The sequence below is a fragment of the Scardinius erythrophthalmus genome (genome assembly GCF_964197995.2).
Source record: "Scardinius erythrophthalmus genome assembly, chromosome: 19".
NCBI lineage: Eukaryota > Metazoa > Chordata > Actinopteri > Cypriniformes > Leuciscidae > Scardinius > Scardinius erythrophthalmus.
The window spans coordinates 18,361,120-18,384,932 of NC_138239.1; the positions used below are offsets into that span (position 1 = coordinate 18,361,120).

General features: G+C 38.1%; 1 protein-coding gene across 1 annotated transcript; it reads right to left on the minus strand.

The window, feature by feature from the left end:
- Positions 1–18,858: 18,858 nt before the first annotated feature.
- LOC308707504 (D(1C) dopamine receptor) lies at positions 18,859–20,184 on the minus strand (the record flags this gene model as incomplete). The annotated part of the gene is made up of 1 exon (XM_081394048.1): positions 18,859–20,184. The coding sequence occupies one exon, from the start codon at positions 20,182–20,184 to the stop codon at positions 18,859–18,861; it is 1,326 nt and encodes a 441-aa protein (XP_081250174.1).
- Between the last annotated feature and the right edge of the window lie 3,629 nt (positions 20,185–23,813).

Consider the following 23,813-nt stretch of genomic DNA (forward strand, 5'->3'; position numbering starts at 1 on the left):
TTACGGAGCCTGATTGATTTAGTTTACCCCTAAATGACTCCTGTCGTAGTTAAGGATTGCTCTTCATTGGTTCATGATTAGTTCATATATTCACTAATCATGAGTTCATGCTGAAGTAACGTGTGTCTGCATGTTCAGCGATAAGAATATAAAGCTTACAAATTGTTTAATATAAACTAGTGCTAACACCCAGAATTTTCCCTACCTAAATTTATGGTCAGGAGGCGCTACTGCTCAGAAGACAGTAATCCAGCCACTATTGTCATGTTGTAAATAAGACAACTTCTGTATTGCAAAGACCTCCAAGTTGCGGTTGTTGTTGTTTTTTGCTTGTACCTACCAACGCAAAGTCATTGCCATAGTAACTAATGCATATATTCTGGACAACGAAAGAGCTGCATGGGACACACAAATCAGATCTCAACAGTTGTGATACACAATGTGGACAGTTAGTAATTTTGATCAGATTCCAATCGGATGCACAAATATTCAGTTTTGGACTGACAGTGTGAACGCAGCTTTAGTTCTTTTATTCATGAATGTTTCAATATTAAAAACAGATTTTGTATTATACGTAATGCAGTGCAGGCCTATTCATTAGGCTACTTCATGAAAACCAATTACCATATATTTTTCCTGGACTGATAATTTCTTTGTATATTTAACCAGCCTACTCATTTTACTTCCTTTCCACTTCATCATAGGAACATTAAAATAGCAATGATGAGAGCAGTTTCTTTCATTCTATATTGAAGAAAAATACTGTAGTTTTCAACACTGTTTTTGATTAGATAGGAGACATTACATTTAATCCCAGCATGAAGTCACTTTCAAGCCTGACTTTTGTCATGTTTCTTGAGAGTTTTGGCCTTGAACTGTCAGTTTGATTTGACCACATGGCAGTTTGATTAAATGTTGAAAAGCCCTTATAATCAAACAAACTGTAGATCCGGTTCCTTTTTTAGGTCAGTCTCTCTCAGATAGCTGACGCTTTGGGAAACTCCCTTTCTTCAAAAAATCCTGCGGTTTCGTCGAGTCCACCAGGCCTTAGTTGGGAAGCTCTCTTGATCAGTTGACACCGGCCCGGCGCAATGTCAACGAACGCTCCCCCGTGTCCCCCCTGGATGGAACTCCTTAATAAACTTATATTCACCGAAGCAGTGGCTGAGATGGGCCTGGATTCGTCAGCCCCAGAACAGCCAACAAAGAAGTGGATGGATGGCTCCTATCTGCATGCGGGCCGCCAGTCAGCTGCCCCTCAAATTCCGGTGTTATTCTTTCCCGAGCTGCACGAGGAGCTTACCTGGGCATGGTGCTCCCCTCATTCAGCCCGAGCCCACGCGAGGGAACCCTCCTGCTCTCCGTTGCGGCCCATCTGTGTGCGTTGCATGGATGGAAATCTACCCCGTCCCTCCCCTCATGTCACACAACGGATGCTGTTGGGACCTTTTTGGAGAAGTTTGCGGAGGCCCAGAAGCAGTCCAAGATGGTGACGCACTTCTTGCCAAATCTGGCTGACGGTCCCCTTTAGACAAGTTCCAGGTCATCCTCTGCACAACGGTCAGCCAGACGCCCCAGCCATTCCCCTATTGCATGCCATTCCCTGCAAAGCAAGATTTCAAGTTATTTAAAGTGCATTTCCATTTAAATGTAAGTGACACTGGTGAAGTCAGATTGAGTAAGTTGTTTAATCTCTTCAAAACAAATTACACATTGAGATCATGATAGGTAGCCATTATTCAATTGACAGGATATTATCCACAGTGGCGCTTAGGCACCACCTACTTTTACATGATTTTTCACCTGCATTTTTGCTGTGAATTGAATGAGTTTAAGGAAAGATAACGGGATGTTGGAACTCTGAATCTTTTTTTTCCATTGTTTTGGAGGTTTTGGGATAAAAGACTGCTTTTATGTCATTTTTTGTAAAAATTCTCAAGAGAACAGCAAAGCAAATGCACACCTTATTAGGTGCAAGTTAAAAACTTGATGCAAAGAAAAAATAACTGCACACTCTCTTAAAGCACACTCGCATCATACCTTGTGCCGAAATGTTGGTAATAAATGCGCTTAATTTTTTGAAAATGCACTACCTCCTTTGGACAAAGCACCCCTCCTTGCACACTCTCACTGGATCATTGTTTTAAGATGACTTACAAATTTAAAGGCCTTGGAAATAATGCCATTTTAATTGAACTAAATAACAGAATTAAAGGTAGGGTCGGCCATTTCGGAGAGGCTAGCAATAGCAAGCTAGCTTTGAATCCCACCCCTTTTACTGTCTATGATCCCACCCTCCCTTCAGAGCGTCTCCAATGCCACGCCTCCTCCACACATATAGCAGAGTCTGTATAGTGTCATGAGACGAGAGATGGCGTTAAATTACTTCATGTTTCAAAGAAAGCACATAACATTGCGATAATAATGAACACAAACAACTTCTGAAGACGTGAATAGAACGTCACGGGATGCTGTTTTAGTTCAGGAGTTTGTGGCGCTCTGTGATTGTTTGGCTACATTCAGACCGAATGCAAAGATTGGACAAACAGTGCGGTGCAGGACTTCCACAGATGATATATGTACATGTTTTAATATTTAGATCACTTCTTTTATTGGTTGCTATCAGGATGTAAAGAGAGTTTCAACCAGTATAACAAAAAATGTTTTAAAAAATTGCCTATACCCTACCTTTAAGGGAGGAGATGGGATTTTCCTCTAAAGGTCTGATTTACACTCTGACAAAAAGACAGAGGCCACTGAGTGATTGCAGTTTTGATGAGGCTTTTGAGGAGAGCAGACCCATAGGACTAAAAGCCCCCCTGGCTAATTCAAGTCTTCTCCTCAACCTCTCGCTTCCCCTTTTATACATCTCAATAACATAACCCTAATGTACCTGGCCGGAATTGCCACCTTGAACACAACACAATTTTAGACAGTACTTTTATGAGGTTAGATATGCTCTGTTTAATATTGAACATGTGCTTTTGTAATTGATTGTATAACATTCCATACATCCCATGCATCACATTCATCAATGAAAAGAAATTTGTTTTTTACTTCTGTGATCAAAACAAAATATGTTAGAAAATGTAATTTTCCAGAAGACATATTTTAGTGTGTAGGAGTTGTTATTGCTACATTTTTCTAGCATAAAACACAAGGAAAGCGCTTGTTTTCAAAGAGGTGAAAGAGAAATAGATGGTTTCAAAAAAAGCTGTAAATCTTGTTTATGCATTAGAAAAAAAAAAGTTCCTTCTACTGTAAGGTTAAATGAGAATGTGGTTTAATACAACGTGTTCCACTTAATGGGACAAAAACTGTACGGCCTTTAAATGCTAAAATCACTGATCCTGCACTTGTTCTGTCAGGTAAACCAAGAATGTTCATCACATAGAAACATCAAAATGAAACGATTTTATTGTTTTCAAAAAAAAATTAATATGAATGTAAATGAGTCCAAAGTTAGAATTCAACTGCAATTTTATATTGTTCAAATTATGTTGTTGCTACTACAATACACATTTTCTTTCATTAATATAATATATTGAATAAACAGTGTTATTGTAATATAAAACACTACTCCCATTATTGCATTTCCATCTGTTGTGTGTCATGAAATAACTTGGGGATAGCTTTGCAAATGATGCTTGCCATCTGTCCATCGCTGTGCTGAGTCCAATGCATTTTGCTATTTATTCCCAGACATTTGTTTATGTAGTTTCCATTTTTAGAGAAATCATTTGCTACAGTGATTGAGATCTCTTTCTTCAGCGTTTCAGACTTTTTACTTTTTTTAACATGCTCTGTGTGAGAATGGATACAATTTTGCTTGATGCAGCAGCAGCAATGTCCTAAATAACTCTGACCCTATGCAGACATTCTGCACATTTCACACCTCCAAAAACTACAGATGCATTGTTTGTATCCTCAACAAACACTGAAGAATTCAAAGAAAATTAATTAGGAATGTGTCTCTTGTTTGACAACTTGATTGAAAAATGCCTTGAGGGAATAGCATGTGATTTACTTTGCTCAATCCTCATCCTTAAGCTCTCTGTGAAAAGGGGGTTTTGAGAAAGAGGTTTGTTCATGCGCAAGCCATTTTAAGTTAAATAAACAGCAAGGTTGTGTGTTTTTACCATATGGAAAAAAAGCAGGTTGGTCATGGTATGTAAGGCAGCTTTTTTACACTACCTGGAGCAGGAAAACAACTGTTATGTTTCAGAATGATGATTACAATAAAAAGTGGATTATTTCAATATTTGTTACTTTTTTCATACTTGGTCGTAATGATCCGCTGCAGATGCAGTGTACACTGTAAAAAATCTTTTGTTGACTTAACTCATTATTTTCTGTTATCCTTTGAATGTTTTTTTTTTTAGTTAAACTAACTTATTAGTTAGTTAAAATAATAAGTTTACCAATAAATAAAACCAATAAATAAAACCAATAAATACTTTTTGTGCGCAAAAAAACAAACAAAAATAACGACTTTTTTCAACTCTTCATTTTCTTCTGTGCGGGCCTCTGACGTGAGTTCACGAGAGCGCCACGAAACATGCGCGGAGATGACGCTCACGATCATTTGATGGGAAAGTGTGAAAGGTAAGCCATTCATTTTGCAGCATTAGTAAGGCACTTTTATGTTTTCTAGTTGGTTTCTCACGATTCTGTCATCCAGGAAATGCACACTTTAGAACCATTTTTACCTACATCCAGACCCATCTGCGTCATCTTCTCAGTTCTCACTTCTGTGGCTCTCTCGTGAACTCATGTCAGAGGCCCACACAGAAGAAAATGAATAGTTGAATAAAGTCGTTATTTTTGTTTGTTTTACGCGCACAGAAAGTATACTTGTCGCTTGATAGGTTGAGCCACTGTAGTCACTTGGACTATTTTAACAATGTTTTTACTAACTTTTATGGGCCGGCAGAATGAAATTGCCTAGAAGCCTATGAAGGAGTAAGACAGCTCTCAGATTTCATAAAAAATACCTTAATTTGTGTTCTGAAGATGAACGAAAGTCTTACGGGGTTGGAACAACATGAGGGTAGGCCAAGTAATTACTGACAGAATTTTCATTTTTGGGTGAACTAACCCTTTAACACATTAAAAGACCTATGAATTGGTTTCATACCACTTTAATCTCAACTAAGCTGTGATGCTTTAACAAGTTCATCAATTAAATTGAACATCACTCTTAAAAAAAAAAGGAAATACCAAAGGTTGCATGCACTTCACCGCATTAGTTTGTTTTTCAGTACATGAACTTTTGCGGAGCAGCTTTCCCCATCAATCTTATGAAGATCCGCTGGATCACCTCAAAGGTGTATCACAGCTCTTTGGGATAGTTGATGTTTAAAGCGTAAAGCAGTCCAAACAATGTGACTAAGGCATTTGGAATGTCTTGGAGATCCACAACGACAATCTCCCCCTCCAGTATCACAACCATATTCACGACGTTGTATGGGAAGGCGCAATCTTGTCTGGTGACATTGCTCACTGACAAAATGCCCACCTTAACACTCTGAACAACATCAATCTCATTGTCAGTTGACTGAAAAAAAAAGAGAGAGAGAGAGGGATTAAAGATTCAGCGGTGAACTACAACTTTCATTACCACATTAAACATACATTACCAAAATTTCGAATGCATTTATTTCCAGGAGAGAATACTGATTTGTATAGAAGGCAGGGTATGTTCGTGACGTCACCTACGGCCAGAGTGACTGCGTTAAGCCCACTGAGTGTCAAAAAACACTGAGCGGCAGCATTGTCAGCGTGAATTGTCAGCGTGAATTCCGCAAAAAACAAACAAAACATCTAAACCGGGAAAGAGCTTTGAGATTGACTACATGTTTTACTAACTTTTCTGGGCCGGCAGAATTTAAGAAATTACATAGAAGCCTAAGAAGGAGTGAGACAGCTCTCAGATTTCATCAAAAATATCTTAATTTGTGTTCTGAAGATGAACGAAAGTTTTACAGGGTTGGAACAACATGAGAGTGAGTAATTACTGACAGAATTTTTATTTTTGGGTGAACTAACCCTTTATTTTTGCTTTCAAATGCAGATCGAGAGACCCTAAAACTTCATAGCCTACAACAGGTTTATAAACTATGCATGATGAATTTAGGAAGATGGTTGAAATGTGTTCTCAAATTACAAGTGACTCAAACACGCATCACTGAAACATGCAGTGTGTCAATCACAACCATTTCCAATATTACTAAAAACATTTAAAAGTACAGATATATTAAGTTACTTATTTTACCCACATCAATTCAAATTGATAGTTAATTTTAAGAATTTCCAAAGAAATCTGGTTGGTGAACAAGCTTTTAGTCAACTTGACGGAACCTGTGAGTCAACACAAGGAAGTACAATGAGCGAATCTTCTATGTGCAAGATTCGAAATACACTCAATAATCTTAAATTCATGACAACATTGTGAGTTATTCACTTTTTTTATTTACTTTTTTAATTCAAAGATTGTGAAAACGTATATGCAACTGGGATGAAGTGACTGAGCCGGTAAAAAAAAAAAATCCAGTTGGTGAACAAGCTTTTAGTCAACTTGACTGAACCTGTGAGTCAATATGGGGAAGTACAATGAGCGAATCTTCTATGTGCAGAAATACACTCAATAATCTTACATTCGTGACAACATCGTGTGTAATTCACCCTATTATAAAGATTTCTTAAAACATGAACAAAAGCGCAATAAAATGGCGCGAGGCTGGCAAGATCCAAACACCAAATAGTAGTAATGAAATCGTGACATTTCAAACCACAGGCGTAGGCTATTAATTGTTATTTCTATAGCCCATATCGATTCAATTTGACAGTTACTTTTTTAAAATTCAAAGATTGTGGTGAAAACTTAGGCTACCTATGGCGCTCTGCAACTGAGATGAAGTGACTGAGGTAAAAAAAAAAAAAAAAAAAAAATCCAGTTTGGTCCGGTTGGTGAACGAGCAGCTTTTAATCAACTTGACTGAAGCTCTAAGTCAACACAAGGAAGTACAATCAGCGAATCTTCAATGTGCAAGACACTCTGGCTCAAAATGGACAATAATTCTGAAAATCTGCTTTTACTAATTGTCATTTGCACTTACGAATTTAATGCATTTTATTGTCAGAAATGACGGATTTGTGAACAATATTTACATTGTGATTATTACAAACATTTAATTGTGTGCTTTACAAATCTTTAATATATTATTCGATAACACAAGACTATAAAAACGCTTATTACGAACTAAAAACTTGCAACAATCCACTTTTTACAGTATAAAAAGTCACACTTTCTCTGTATCACTCTATTTCTTCTGAAGCACGTGTGGTCCAACATGGAAAATCATCCGGTTTCTGCTGGCTTCTCTCGAAAATTCTCAGAGAAGAAAAATTATTCTGCGAATCATCTTGAGTGGTTCATTTTTCATGGGTCGTTCAAATCCGCCCATGATGGATTGAATCTGACCATGAATAAAAACTGAAGCAGCTAGATAAGTTTTTGGTGTAATTTAATTAATCTATGCTCATAATTGTAAATAGGCTAACGGTAATGTTTTTAATGTACGTACTAAAATAAAATGCACTGTAATTAATTTATATATAGCCTACCACATTAGTGATAACTACAAGACAACCATTGACGTTGGCTTGAGAAAACCTGAGCAGAAAGTTTGAAATAGATTTAATATTTTGAAGTTTGAAGATTTATGTTTGAAGCGGTTTTAAAAGCTTGAAGTTTAGGTTTTAAGACCATGCAGTCTACCAGACAGCAAGATAGATAGATAAATAAAGTTTAGTTTACTAAGTTTAGTTTACACAAATTAAGTTTAGTTTGCTGCTATTAAAGCATTAGAGTATAGAGCTGGTAAGTCCCGCCCCTTCCGCAAAACCCCGCTGGACCTCAAAGTTGAAAAACCGTCAATGCAAGTGAATGGGAGAAAATAATTATTTTCTGGTCCCGTTTGAATTGTGCCATGAATGTGAACATATGTTGTCTGTGAATTTTTTATATAACTTTTCGTGTAAAGAATGATACAATTTAGCGGGTAGAAGTTTGATACGGTTAGATTTTGTGTGAGAGCACTTTGTGGACTACAACTCTCGACGCGTTTGAAACGTCAACACCACTAGCACACGGACTAGCTCACGGATCCCGCTAAACATGGCTGTGTCTTTGGTGCACTTCACCACCTTCTTTCAGGTAGAGGACAAAATCGTTGAGGTTGGTGAAAACCACGGGTAAATCAACTTTATGGGGTGACGTCACATAGGCGATATGTAGTCTTTCTCGTTATGTCTTTTCCACAACTGCTAGCCGAAGAATCATACCATATACTGTCAAACTCGTAACATGAAAAGTTGTATAAAAAATTCACAGACAACATATGTTCAATTTATGGCACAATTCAAACAGGATCAGAATATAATTATTTTCTCCCATTCACTTGCATTGACGGTTTTTCAACTTTGAGGTCCAGCGGGGTTTTACGGAAGGGGCGGGACTTACCAGCTCTATAACTGAAGTAAAACCTGCAGAAAATTCAGTGCAGTTGTTTCAACATACATTTTTGAGTTAAAATAACAATTTTACTTGTCCATTCAACTTTCACTAGTTGAGGACAAGAAAACTTAAAATTTCTTGTTGTCTGGACAATATATTTATCTCTACACAAAAAAATAAGTTGAAATAACTAAATTGCAAAAATATATTTTTTACAGTGATGGCCCCTTGCAGAGAAACTGACTGAAATGGGGCATGATATTGAATTTCAAATCAAACTCTTCTATTTGCAGCATAAACACAGTGGGTGATTCCACTATCTCTGCCACTGATCTTTCATTCATAAAATAAATTGCAGCATAAACAGTGGGTGATTTGACTATCTCTGCCACTGATCTTTCATTCATAAAATAGCATTCAGTTTTAATAACAAAGGTGAAATATTTTTCCTCCTTTATGTTGGTCTAAATCGATTTCAGAACATTTCAGCTCAATGAGCCACGACTCAGTCTGTGGGTGTGTGTCAGAGGCTGTTTCAATATGACTCTGGCTGCATAAATGCATTCATAATTTTATAGGTCAGCGATATCAGGTTATGTTTTAGTGACCCTGGACTTCCCCTTGACAACCACATGACTGTCACCGTTGTGTTCTGTTTAGTTTGTTTTCATTGGACTTGTCTGCCTGTCATCATGTCACGTGTCATCTTCACTGTCATTATCAGTTCATCCGTATCACCTGTGTCTAGTTAATTTTCATCTGTTCCACCTGTGTTTCTGTCATTAGTGTTCATCAGTGTTTGTATTTAGTTCCTTCAGGTCAGTTAGTCCTTGTCCGTTCTTTGTCATAGTTAGTGTGTGTTTGTACATCCTGTCCCCATTGGAATCAAAAGTTTGTATTGGAGCCTTTTGCCTTCTCGTCTTCTTCAGTCTACACCATGACAATGACTCCCTCACAATGCAACACTTGTCCTTCACCTTTTTTTTATAGACTGCCTATAAGGCCATTCACATATTGATTTGTGACATTATTTCTCTCAAGAATTGACTAAAGCTGTTTGAAATATTGATAGTACATAAGAATCATTGGAGAGTGGAGCCATCATCTTTCGGCAGATTTCTTTTCTGTCTCCGTTTTCAGAAGAGTCTATCACATGAAATTGTTAGTGCAGATTATGCCTCTTTCTTCTTTTTCTTGATTTAAAATAACATCTTCATTTGTTATGAGTGGTTTGGGACCACAGCTGCAGAAAGAAATCACATTGCCACTATCTTATTATTTTTATTTTCATGTTTTGTGAAAAAAACGTGACAAGCTAATCACATTTAAAAGTATGATTTCTGTCTCTGTTTCTTCCACTATATTTCCTTACTCTGGCCTGTGACCTGAGCCTGCCTGATTCGTGTGGCATTTTAACTTCTCATTATTCACCTGTCACTTCTCTTTTCTTTCTAATTTTATCAATTAGTAACATAAAAATATTAATTTACTATCTTTTCACTTAAATATAGCCATCAATTTGGTTTCTGAAGGAGAACATTTATTTTAAATCAATAATTTTAAGAATAGTCAAGAGGGGTAACAGCATGATTAAAGTCAGCAAACGACAACAAATTAATCCTATAGCAGAAAACTGCACAATTTAATCATGTTTCAATGCATTCTGGGAACTTCCTTAACAAACCAGCAACATTGAAGATCAAATAGTCCACTCAGACAGCTCTGTTAGTTTGGGAGTATATTGATGGTCTGACATGTTTAAATGAAGATTCACCGATTCTTTTAGAGCCTGTGAGAAGCTATATGTTGGATAAAATGTATTTGCTTTTATTTACAGCGCACTGTCATGTCTACTCACAGCTGTGTCTTCTGGCCTGTAGGTAGGACCATTGGGTTTTTTAGGGGTCTCGGTGGGTCAGGCCGGATTGAGGTTGCAGTATGACTCAAAGGCTTTGTTCTGACAAGATGAAACACTTCCTGAGCCAGGTGATGCTCAGCAGGATCTTTTTTATCAATATTTGTTTCTCTCTCTTTTCAATTTGTTTTGAAGAGCCTTTGAATACTCTAACAAGACTGAAGAATTTCTGAGTGAAAGCAGGATGACAGTGAAAAGCAAAGAAATTGCTTCATCTCTGCACAGCGTCACTCTCTCACTGTAACATAAAAAACAAGTTGCCGAGAAATTGCTCAAAATCAGGAAGTATTACAATGAGTCTGATATCTTTCATTGTTCTCTGTGCATTCTCTAATGCAAAAGTCAGGTTGTATTATATATAAGAGAAAGGTTTTACTGAAGATAGTTTGCAGTTTCATCAGCAGAAGTCAGCTTCAAGACTCACACAGGAGTTCATAGGCCGCCCCGCTTACAGTTACAAAGATCACAGCAGTTATACCCTTCACCAAGGCATAAGCTACGTCCTTGCTTCAGGTTGCAGTTTCTGATTGGCTAAAAAAATAGATAAACCACACATATACAGACAGACGGAAGCATATCTCCATTGATTATGCAGCTGACACTCAGACCCTGAAGTTAGGCACGTCGTGACCTTCCAGTTCTCAGATTTGGATTGCTGGACGCCAGCATGTCCAGAACAACAACTCAGTCAATCTCCAATAATGCCAGTGGTTCCTTAACCTGTAACCAAGAAGACTTAACACACACACACACACACACACCGACACACAGCTTTTCCAAGGATGGATTTGGCTAGGCTCTAACTATAAACAGGAGAATCCTCTCAAAACATCAACATAATGCGTTCTTTCTCTCAAGGAGAGCAACACTTTACTCTAACTGGAAAGTAAGGATTTAACAAAGAAATGGTTCCTTAAACTATTGGCTTCAATGACCCCTATATGTTTTAACACGTTGAAGACCTTTCTCAAACACAAAACCAGTCCCTATTTCATTTCTGGAAGCCGGGATAAGCACTGTTACTGCATTCAGATATCAAATACAGACATTAAAGAATACATGAAAAGGACATTTCAGTAATCACACTGGTAACTTAAATAACAAAATAAAATCTCCAGAGAAGTAATTCAACTCGTGATATTTAGAAGGAAAAATAATGATTAATACCTTGATTATAATCACTCATTACATATACATTGAAGCAGCAGTGGATTCCAATCCACCCCCTTCAGTTCCCTGTTTTAGACCAATGCGGGGTCCAATACCACCACATCTGGTCTTTCCATAAAGGCTGCTTCAAAATGTTAGGTTTCTGATCCATGCTCCCCTGTTAGGTTATAATTTTGATAAAACAGACCATATCTTTTTCCTTCAAAGACTTCACGTGAATAAAATATCCTATAGCACATACATTATTTATTTCCAGAACCTTTGGACATAGCTGGCTTTACATGTCTTACACAGCTATCATTCGTCTTGGCTAATTTGGTATTATCATCAACTTAACTGATACAAAACAACAATACATATTTATTCTCTGGAAGCCGGGCTAAATAAGCAAGCACTGTTGCTGTATTCCTAGCATGGGCTAGACCCGCAGTCACTACACAGATACTACAGACATTGTCTATAATCATAAATACCAGGATATATATATAGGCCCACACTAGTTTTTATAAAACTATAATTTCCAATTCCTTTTATAATAAACAAAGATGGATGGTTAATCCATTCTTTTCACTACCACCACTCTTTAGGTTCAAAACACAATGGTTGTCAAACTAAAACTAAACAAAAACAAAAATATAATTAAGACCCATAATAATCCATATAAGAAAATTAAGTCTCTACTGAAGTCTCTATCTTAATTGTATAACATCTTATACCCTTAAGACAAAATTCACATCATCATTTCAATCATTATTTTACCACTAAAATATAGAATTGTTCCCAATGTTACTTAATAAACTTTTGTTCATCCCTTATCTTTATATGACGTTAATCCCTGTTAATCATACTCAGTGCATCATTATTTTTTATCTGAAACTCACTTCTTTCAAAAAAAAAGAAAAAAAAATCAGTATTGTCTCTTATCTTTACTGTTTTGCATAAACCAAAAAAATTATGTAACTCAGATCTCAACCCCAAGACAGCCATAGCTGCTTTCTCCTTTAACCTTTATTACCTAAATTGTAGTCACAGATCAACATCATAAATGACAAAAGTAGTCTTAATTACCAGTAACAGACAGAGCTGGAAAACCAATCCAATTAAAGCTTGTCCCATGTTCTATATTGTCTTTTCATCAGATTGACTTAGAATTATCTGCTTCTTTAAAGTTTTGTCGTTTCACTTAACCCATCTGTAATGATAAAACACGCATTCCAGAGATTAATGACACAATATCCACAAAATCAGGAAATAATAGTACCCCAAACTAACACATACAAGACATAAAGTGCAGTCACCATCACACCCACTCATACTAGACACACGTTAACTGCTCATTTTCAATGTTTGCTTTTTGATATTAACGCTAAAAATGAGACGCAGATAGCTTTGTTCAGTTATGGGTAGGTTTAGGTCTGGGGTAGGGTTATGGTTAGACTGCTAGGAGGCGCCTTCTGGCCCATATCTATCTGCGTCTCATATTGACGCTAAAGGGTGCCATGTGCGTTCAATGTAGACGGAATGTCAAAAGCGTCAGTATATGACGCCTTGGGATGAGAACGGGCTGAATTTTACATAGTCTCTTAACCAGTTTCAAAGCATGTCTGTTCATTATTCATTTGATTTTAGAATGGGTTGTTTTGGTTCATTATCATTATTTCGTTTAAGCTTGCTTTAGCAGGCCTATAACAGAAAGACAAACGGAGTACCATCCCTTCCTCCACTCAAGCAGTCTCTCTCACTATAAACAAATAATCTTTTCAACAGCCTCCTAAGACTGTAATTTAGACAGAATGTAATATTAAATTCATTACAATAACCTTTGACCATTCACCTTTGTTATTCAGACTTTCTCTTGAATCTACAAAAGCGGTCTTCATCTTTAGCCACCACCATGTCTAACGACCTTCAGGAGTTAAAACTATGTTATAGACATATTAGTTCAAAATCAACACTTCTATACATTTTTTTTTCTTGTTTTCTTGCCCATAAGGCAACCAACATCATGGTCCTGATATAAATTAAGAAGTTTTGTTATCGTCTCCACAACAAATAATGACAACCACCTGGTCTCATGGTCTCAGCTAGTTCTTGAAAGCCCATTCCCATTAGCTCTTTATCTATAATCTCCATCAGGGTGTTGTCCCCTGGCATAGTTGCAGACGCTTGTCACAATGAAAAACAAGCCATCCAATGAATGCGGTTTCTGGTGAGTGGTATGGAGGAACTCACATTTCTGGATCAGACTGCCGTAACTTCTCACAGCTCATCCCCCCTTAATGATATAATGATGCTGCTGGCCTCAGTCATCCGCTCCACTCTCATATCCATCTCACATAAAACACCTCCCATCAGGGTAGATGCCCAGTGGCAGCGGTGACCCCCTGCCTTAGGTTGCCCTCGCTTGGCCAAAGAGGATCTTACCCGTCGTTGAGAAATCACCTCGTGCAACACTGGTAACCGCTCTTTCCCATAACAGAATCTTTGATAGTTTTCTTCAACATAATCAGTTGTTTTCTGGAGCTTAGGGAAGGCGCATTCAAGAGTCACCAGAGCCATCAGGTTGCCTTCTGGTATTTAGTAGTCTATTAAATCACTAAACTCTGTTAAACATCTTCAAATCAGCAAAATCGCAATGCTGAGATTATACTCAGTGAATTTAGTTATCACAACATCCGCTCAGTGTTCTGTTACATCTGTAGCCGGAGCCATCAGCCCTGTGGAGACTAAAATGAGACAAAGTTGTTACTGGTCCTAAAATAAACTAGTCACACAAAAAAAAAAGAAAGTCACTTCTATCGTTTAAGGTCTGCATTATTATTTTAAAGACTTCTTTAAAGTCATTTAGTTTACATTATAAAACGTTTACAAATTGCCCTCTAAATATATAAAATCTGAACTGCCTGTAGCATGATTTCTTTTAACATCTCCATGTCCATGGTTTTCAACTGAAACACTGTGTTAGCTTATTATCACTTATGACACAGGCTCAGATAACAGTTTTTAGCTGACATTGAATGAGAGAGACTGTGAGGCATTCAGGACTGGTATGCATGCATTTTCAAAAACTTCAAACCTCAGATTTATACCATCTTTTAACTCTAGCCCAAATTAAGGCATCTTTGCCAGAAAATGACATGCGTTTTCAAATAAACATAATTTTTAGATATTTTTGCAACTCACATTTGTTGGAGTCATTAATTTTACACCAACCTGTATTCATCAATTCACTTATATTATTATAGATCTTTCCTTCAAAAGGATTCCCTTAAGGCTTCAGTCTTTGGACCTGGTTTTTATCTCTTGTTCTTTCTCAGACGAAAACTTTGATACTGTCATTTAAACACTGATCTACTTTCAAACCCACATTAATACCAGAAATTTCTGTTACTTTCACATTTTATCACCTTCTGAGTGGGCATTTACAATTATGGGCTAAATGGCCCTGCTGACCACAATTAAAACACTCTCTGTCATTTGGTGGGTTTGTGTCTCAGCCTCAAATACAGCATCAGACATCTTGCCTATAGTTGATCACAGCTTGCAAACGGCTCCAACTTACTGCACACCCTTGAAGCAGTGTGTCCCAATCAGGAATGTAAACAGAGCCACTAATAAGCGGTTCTCTGTATTCTTTTTACAGTCCACCAGTGGCGGATTCAGTCACAATAGCCAAATCATAATCTTCATCATTATCATTGGCAGAACATTAATTTTCATAAGCTGCATGGAAATGCTCAAAATATTCTAAGGGGTTTTCACAGAGTTTCTGTTTATCTTCAGTCACACTTGTCCAAGGAAATGATCCCCGACCCACAATTACATTTACTTGCTTTTTGTAATCATCGGAAGCAATACAAGGCTAAAAATTATAATTTTTCAGTTTCTTCCTTTGTTTGTAGCCAGTCAAGTTGTTGTTTATCTTGCCAGTCGTAATCAAAAGCCTGACTATACCCATTTTCTTAATTTATGCAAATCTCTTTGAAGTCAGAGCTTCAGAGCACAGCTGCTTACAGCGTTTGCTCTCTTCTGTCTCACTTGTTTCAGGACTGTTCAGGTTACTGATCAAGTTTCTCAATTCGTCAGCCATATCTTAATCACGGTTCAAACTCACCTGAAGTTATTGCAGAAATAGAGGCGATCTTTGAACAACACAGCTTGGCCTCTGCATGATGAAACTGCAAAGAATACTCCAACATGACAGTTGGTCCACGCCAATTTGGGTCACAACCTTTTTATTTTTCTCTCAGGATCGTTCCTGATGCATCCCTGGCAAACAACCCTATTTTTGTTAGTATCCCTAACTGCCTGATTCACTAAATTTGGGGATCCCCTATCTGAGATGGAAGAGATGGAGCAGGTTTGCTGCGCACTGGACCTACAATCCAGGGACGATGCCCAGCGGGGCCCCCAAAGAGCACGCTTCGCTGCCGTAAACCGTAACGATGCTATCAGCGACTTCTCATACTTTAGTATAATTAATCCTCACTCTCCTTGTCAGAGTGAAGCTCTTCCGCTCTCCTTTTCCAATCTCTTCCATTCAGACAGCCCTAACCAAATAATAAAATCTTACTACCTTGTTTGTTTATTAGCCAGGGATGTCACCAAAGAATAATTTCCTGCACATTTTCCACCATAACTGTTAGGGGGTAACAGTTTAGGACCCAAGGATCAGATGTTTGAAAGAAGACCCGGAGTCAGAATTATCATAAATAAAGAAAGGTTTTACTGAAGATAGTTTGCAGTTTCATCAGCAGAAGTCAGCTTCAAGACTCACACAGGAGTTCATAGGCCGCCCCGCTTACAGTTACAAAGATCACAGCAGTTATACCCTTCACCCAGGTCTAAGCTACGTCCTTGCTTCAGGTTGCAGTTTCTGATTGGCTAAAAAAATAGATAAACCACACATATACAGACAGACGGAAGCATATCTCCATTGATTATGCAGCTGACACTCAGACCCTGAAGTTAGGCACGTCGTGACCTTCCAGTTCTCAGATTTGGATTGCTGGACGCCAGCATGTCCAGAACAACAACTCAGTCAATCTCCAATAATGCCAGTGGTTCCTTAACCTGTAACCAAGAAGACTTAACACACACACACACACACACACACACACACCGACACACAGCTTTTCCAAGGATGGATTTGGCTAGGCTCTAACTATAAACAGGAGAATCCTCTCAAAACATCAACATAATGCGTTCTTTCTCTCAAGGAGAGCAACACTTTACTCTAACTGGAAAGTAAGGATTTAACAAAGAAATGGTTCCTTAAACTATTGGCTTCAATGACCCCTATATGTTTTAACACGTTGAAGACCTTTCTCAAACACAAAACCAGTCCCTATTTCATTTCTGGAAGCCGGGACAAATAAGCAAGCACTGTTACTGCATTCAGATATCAAATACAAACATTAAAGAATACATGAAAAGGACATTTCAGTAATCACACTGCAACTTCTATAACAAAGTAAAATCTCCAGAGAAGTAATTCAACTCGTGATATTTAGAAGGAAAAATATTGATTAACACCTTGATTATAATCACTCATTACATATACATTGAAGCAGCAGTGGATTCCAATCCACCCCCTTCAAAAGAGTCAGACAGTGGCCTAAATAAATATTCATCATTATAGATGAAAGATTATGATTTATGCTGATGTTGTTTTTTCATTCTTTTTATTTTATTTCTCAGCTGCCTATACATTTCATGATCATACTCTCCTTGCTTGATCAAGGAGGCTGTGCTGAATAGACCAACTCTGCAAAAAATATAAACTTAAGAACCCCATGCAATGTTTATACAACATGTTTTAGAACAGGATCTATGAATGAGATTTCCACTGCTACTGTCTTAATGCCCAGATTCCTGTTTGTGGTATTCTGTATTTTACCACGAGAAACCCCATGCCTATTTATCACATAATGCAATCCAGCATGAAGTAGGTTAGAAACAGGGAGGATTTGAGACATAAATCATTCTATCTCTTGAAGGAATGACCTGATTGTCCTGTTAACAATCACATTCAACCAGTAAAAATATCTTATTACATGACCTCAAAATATATTGCCTCTAAATGCACTTAATGAATACAAATGATTGCAAGTGATTAAAATTATATTTAAGAAGAAAAAAAATGCAAAGGTGTTTTATACACCTTTAAGGTCAGAATCAGTAACCTATGTCAACTCTTAAAAGTATTAGGAATTTCAGATCAATGTGTTTTAAGATCTGTGTGTGATCATTAACCCTAAAGAGGATTAGACATTTGACCAAATTAATGTTTCTCATGCTTTCTAATGCTTGAAATAATTTTGTATATACAATTAAGCATATGGACCGGGGAGTGAAGGAAAAGCAAACAATAGGTCTCCATCATGGATCTCTATTCAGGAAGCTATTAAAAGCATTCCAGGTGGCACCTCATTAAGTTAGCCGAGAGAATGCCAATATGTGCAGAGCTGTGATGGAGGTGGTTATATGACAAATATATGAGACTATTGTGTAAAAAGCAGTGGAGGATGTGCTAAATGTGCTCAATGATTATAGCTACATAATCTGCAAAAGTTGCAAGCAAATTGAAATTTTTCACATTAAAACACATGTAATCGCCTATATAACACAACACACAATTGGTTATACTGAAATTCTTATTTTACTGTAGGCTATATGTACATGGCAAATTAACAAAAACATTTGTGTTTAATCAGATTAAGTTATTTAATTATGCTTAAAATAAAGATAAAATAGGATCTGTGTTTTCTTTCAAGAAAGCCACTGAGGTCAATAAGGGTCATGTGACCCACTTCATGCAGTAGCCTATGTAGGATTTGAGTTTATCATTCCACCAGCGTCAATCAAAGAGTGAATAAAATAGCTTCAGTGTGCTGATGAATATGCTGACTCATGGGACTTTCACCTAAGTAATTTATAACGATAGGACTATATCTTGGGCTATTGTGGTTTGTCTTGCGCAAATCTTCCAGTCTCCAAATTTGTTTTATGTTTGTAAAAAAAAATCTTATGAAGTGATAAACAACAACAGTATACTCGAGCAAACGTGTTTTTGTGGCAGGCGAAAATAAGACATAGCCTACTTTTTGGTTACCGAAAAGTTATTTGAAATGCATTCCTGTCTACTGAAACTCGTTCAGTGAATTTTGCAAGACCCAAACAGTTCGTTTTGGCTTTCTTTGGCACGGTAAAAAAAAAAAAAAAAAAACTTGGCTACCCCCAAAAACTCGCTGAGTCATTCAGTGATTATTTGACCTGGGATTCCTTCGCACTCCATGAGTCCCGTGGAGGTGAATGGTGTGATAGTGTCCAGGGAAATCTCCCCGTCGCACTCAAATTGTCCGATGTTGGGCAAGTGCATATTTTTGTGATTCCGGGACACGTTCGATGTAACCGAATTCTTATCGAACGGGAGACTCGGCTCCTCTCGAGGGTTCGGCATCTGGATGGCCAGCGGCTGCGCTTCCTTCTGAAGTGTCGTGTCGTGGTGATAGGACACCAGCTCGTTACTGAAATTCACCGTCTCAACGTTTGTGCTGGGGAAAATTTTATTGCAACCCAAAATCGAGGAGAACGCCTTCCTGAAGTCCGCGTTAAACGCGTAGATGACGGGATTGAGGGAGGAATTGGCCCATCCAAACCACACGAATATGGTGAAGGTAGTGTCACTTACGCACTGGCAGAAGGGCACCATGCAGTTGAGTACGAAAAACGGCAGCCAGCAGAACACAAAAACCCCCATAATGATCGAGAGTGTTTTTAAAACTTTGGTCTCTTTCTTGAAGGTGGTTTTCAGCGAGTTCTCGTTAGAACAGTCGTTGGAATGGTGGTGGTTTTGCGCGTGCTCCACTGCCCTCTCCAAAGAGGAGATTCTGCGGATCTGTGTTTGCGCAATTCGGAATATCCTCGTGTACGTGGCGATCATGATGATTACGGGGATGTAGAAACTTATCAGCGAAGACGAGATTGCATACGTCCGGTTTAGGTTGGCTTTGCAGTTGTCGCTGTAGTCGCTGCCATTACCCGCTGTGCCCTCTTCACCTTCCTCAGCCATGTGCCAGTTGAGCTGAACCGGGATGAAGGAGATGAGGATGGACAAGGTCCACGCCACCCCGATCATCATGAAAGCCACCCGGTGGGTCATCTTGCGCTCGTATCGGAACGGGCTCGCGATGGCCCAGTAGCGGTCCACGCTGATGATGCACAGGTTGAGGATGGACGCGGTAGAGCACATGATATCAAAGGCTATCCAAATGCCACAAAACCGGCCGAAGAGCCACGTGCCCGCAACCGCGGATATCGCCTCCCACGGCATCACCAGAACGGCCACGAAGAGATCCGAAACCGCCAGAGATATAACGAAAAAGTTGGTCACTTTGGAGCGCAGGTGCCTGAATTTGACCACGGCGGCGCACACGAGCGTGTTGCCGAGTAGTGTGGAGATAATAAGGAGGAAGAGCACGAAACCCAGCAGAGCTCGCACACTGTTCTGCCCGTCTCCATTATCTTGCTCCTGCGCTCCGTGCGCGCGGTCCTGCGTGTGGTTTGTACCGTTCTCCATCTCTACGAACATATCCGTTAATATTGCATCTCACCAAAGCTCTTCATAATGGCCAGTTACCTTGTTTTAGGATAGGCTATTCGTTAGGAATGACCTGTCCGATATCCAGCTCTGTCCCATGTTGGCAATTTGGGAAACCTGCGTCCGTTCCCGGTGATGAGCGCGCGGAATGACCCACATTCATGCGCTGGTGAGTCTCGCTCGAGAAGTTCTCGCTTTGTGATTGGTTTATGTCCACACCGCTGACTCTGTGTGATCCACACAAACATTCATTCCCTCCGAATGACTTGCCAATTAACCTGAAATCTCATTTCACAAGGTCTGCAGGAATTATGGACATAAGATACTGTAAACAATAACACTTTCCAAACGATAAATGACAAATGGTAACAACTGACAATTGAATTACGGTTGTTGTTATTATTATTAAAGATGCAAAGTTCTGCATGCTGTTGATGCATGCTCTTAATTGAACTTTTGGGAGTCAGTTGTAATTGGTTAAAGCAATTTAAAAGGCACAGTGATTGTTTTTACTAAACATTACATATAATTAAGGTGATAACACATTTAAATTCAAGCATTTTATTACAGTTTTTCTCAGTCGCTTTGGTGCATTTCTCACATCACTATTTACATTTGCACAACAGTTAGTTCAACCTCCACAACATTTAGTCATTTGTGCACATCATAGTAGCAGTTTCTCATTCCTTCCAACAAATTGCAAATGCTTTTGGACATGCATCAATTGCTTTCATACAACTCTCTGCTGTTTTATAACATTATCATTTGCTTATGTCATGTCAGTCAAAATTAACTACTTGTGAATGCTGAATAGTCATTCCATATAAAACTAATAATCCTCATTTCATTGCTTGAGTCATTACATACAAAAATGTTGAACTAGTTGTCAAAATCTGTCAAGCAAATTGCTATGATATTCGATATATCATTATATTTTATATAAAATTATATAAAAACAATGATATTCACTGTGATGTAGATGAAATTATGTGGCCAGGCAGAGAGGAACGTCTGGATGCCCATGAATGATTACAGTACTGTGTATGTTGTATGTTCAGTTCCAGTATGTACTGCAATATTGTTCACAGTTGTGCACAGCTCTACCCAAAGGGAGTTTATGTTTGTTGTAAATAAGGGTGTATTTTTTCTTTTGCAGAATGCTGTGAACAAATTAGAATTGCAAAGAGCATATGCAGGAAAAATGTGAAACATACATATTCAGTGTCTTGTACTCAGTTCCCTCACTAAATACAGTAATGTGTAACTTTACTGTATTTTTTCAAATGGCTGTGCAAAAAGTATATAGTGCTGTCTTGAGCATTTTCAGGTAGTGTCACTGACTTTTTTGCATTGGAAAACATTTACAGAGTAAACTGTCATAATGAAAACATGACAAAGCCATTTGACTATCTTGTTCATAAACAATGGTGTCAGGACTTTTCATTTTGATGACACTGACACTTTCATTGACATGAATACTTGCTTTTGAGGAATGAGCTATCCATTTTGAGCACGTGACACGCTTTTGCAGGTTATCAACTAGGTTTTGCAGTTTGTACTAATTGTTCTGAGAACTGCATTAACTGTTTTGCAAATGTAAATAGTGATGTGAGAAATGCACCAAAGCGACTGAGAAAAACTGTAAATTAAAATATGCAAAATTAATGTCAACTAACTCTCCGAATAATTTTACATAATTCTATTCAAAATTAGGGGGTTCAATCTTCAGATGGCTGGCAGTCTGCCTTGGCAAGTTTCAGAAACCATTTATTTTTGAGTTTTGTGTCCCTCGCTCTCTAGCTCATTTAATATGCATCTGTTGATATGATTTTATGTTCTTTTGTATGATTGAAATTTTGGGGCCGGTTATCCCAATTAAAGCAGTCAGATGGTTTATAGGGCCTACTCGCAGTTCAACCGAGAATGGCTGGATTGGATTGAGTGTCTTTGATTGAGCTGGCTGGATTGAGCGCCCAGCAAAGCGTCAGCAAGCAACCAGTCGTGATCAGGGCCATTTGACTGCTTTAATTGGGATAAAATTCTCTAAAACGACAATCATACAAAAGAATAAATGCATGAGATTACATTCATAAAAAGAAAACAATGTATTTCATTGCAGCGAGAGTGACAACGCGTTATACTCGCAGTTTCAACCGCGGCTGGCTAAAAAAGACCCCTTGCATATATGCTTGCCAATTGAAGGTTCATGAGATGCAACTTTGAGCTATTTCAGAGAACTGGTTTCTCATTGGTTGATCTACATTCTCTTCATTAGTGAAAGTCAAGATTCACCTGCACAATTCACAATTCATGGCACATTTACAAAAAGTCTAATAGAAATGTGTAGAAAATATGCTCAATAGTTTATGACAACTAGATCAACCACTTTGCATTTAATGACTTATACGATGAACTAATGAACTAGATGTTTTGAGGGGTAACACTATTGCACAGAGAACTATTTAATACATTTTGAGCAACATAGCATTAGCAACTGATAATGTAGAAAACCGCAGACAGTTGTACATAATCAGTTGCATGAATGTACCCAAGCAATCGCAACTTGTTCAAAAGAATGAGAAACTGCTTTTATGATGTGCACAAGTGATGTGGAGGTTGAACAAGTAGTTTTGAGAATTTCATTTCTGATCTGAAAAATGCACCAAAGCGACTGAGAAAAACTGTAAATGAGCTAGAGAGGGAGGAACACAAAACACAAAAATAAATGGTTTCTGAAACTTGCCAAAGCAGACTGCCAGCCAGCCACTGACAGGTCACGTGACATCAGTAGCGGCTCCTGCCAGCCAGCTGAAGATTGAACACCTACTGGCAGTAGTACAAGACTAGGTCCAATAGTTACTTGTTTAAACCAGTTTAAAAGTCTGAAAAGCTGCGTATGCTGTCTTGAGAACAGTGTTCATATAGAACTGCTGTAGCCTATATGCGTCAAGCTGCATCTCTTGGTTTTGGTTTTACGTTTCCCAGTCTATTCACTGAGGAACATCTTTTTATTCACCTGTCAAACATGTTACTGGATACTGCAATATTTCTTTCTGCAGTAATGGTATAGTGAAACTGAAAGGCTCCAGTAAAGGATCATTTAAAGTATTTCACACACACACACAAAATCTGCTTGTGCAATTCTTCACAGTTTTTTTGCTCATCTGGCACCCAGTGAGCACATCATCTGTTTTATACTCATTTGAAGAGTGTGGTTAATAATTTACTGTCTTCCCTAAACGTGTTCCTTTTCATCAACAATTGGGAGAATTGAGCTCATTAATGTTAATGCAATGGCTAAAACGAATGCATCCTAATGAATATAATCTGGCCTTCACGATATACCCAGAAAATTACACAATGGATTTTAATTTATGAATGCTGCATGAGACCAGAGTACAATCTCTTGAAATTCAAAGTGTGAAATGCATCCTTTTTTTTTGCAAAAAAGAAAGCTTACACAAGGTCTCTTATGGAATTTAAATATCAATGCAAGACTATTGTCATATTACATTACTTGAGTAAATTTAGGGGGAAATCCTGTAACCTTCAAAAACAAACCTGTTTAAGAAAAGCTGTGGAATAGGCTACTGGGAATTTATATCAAA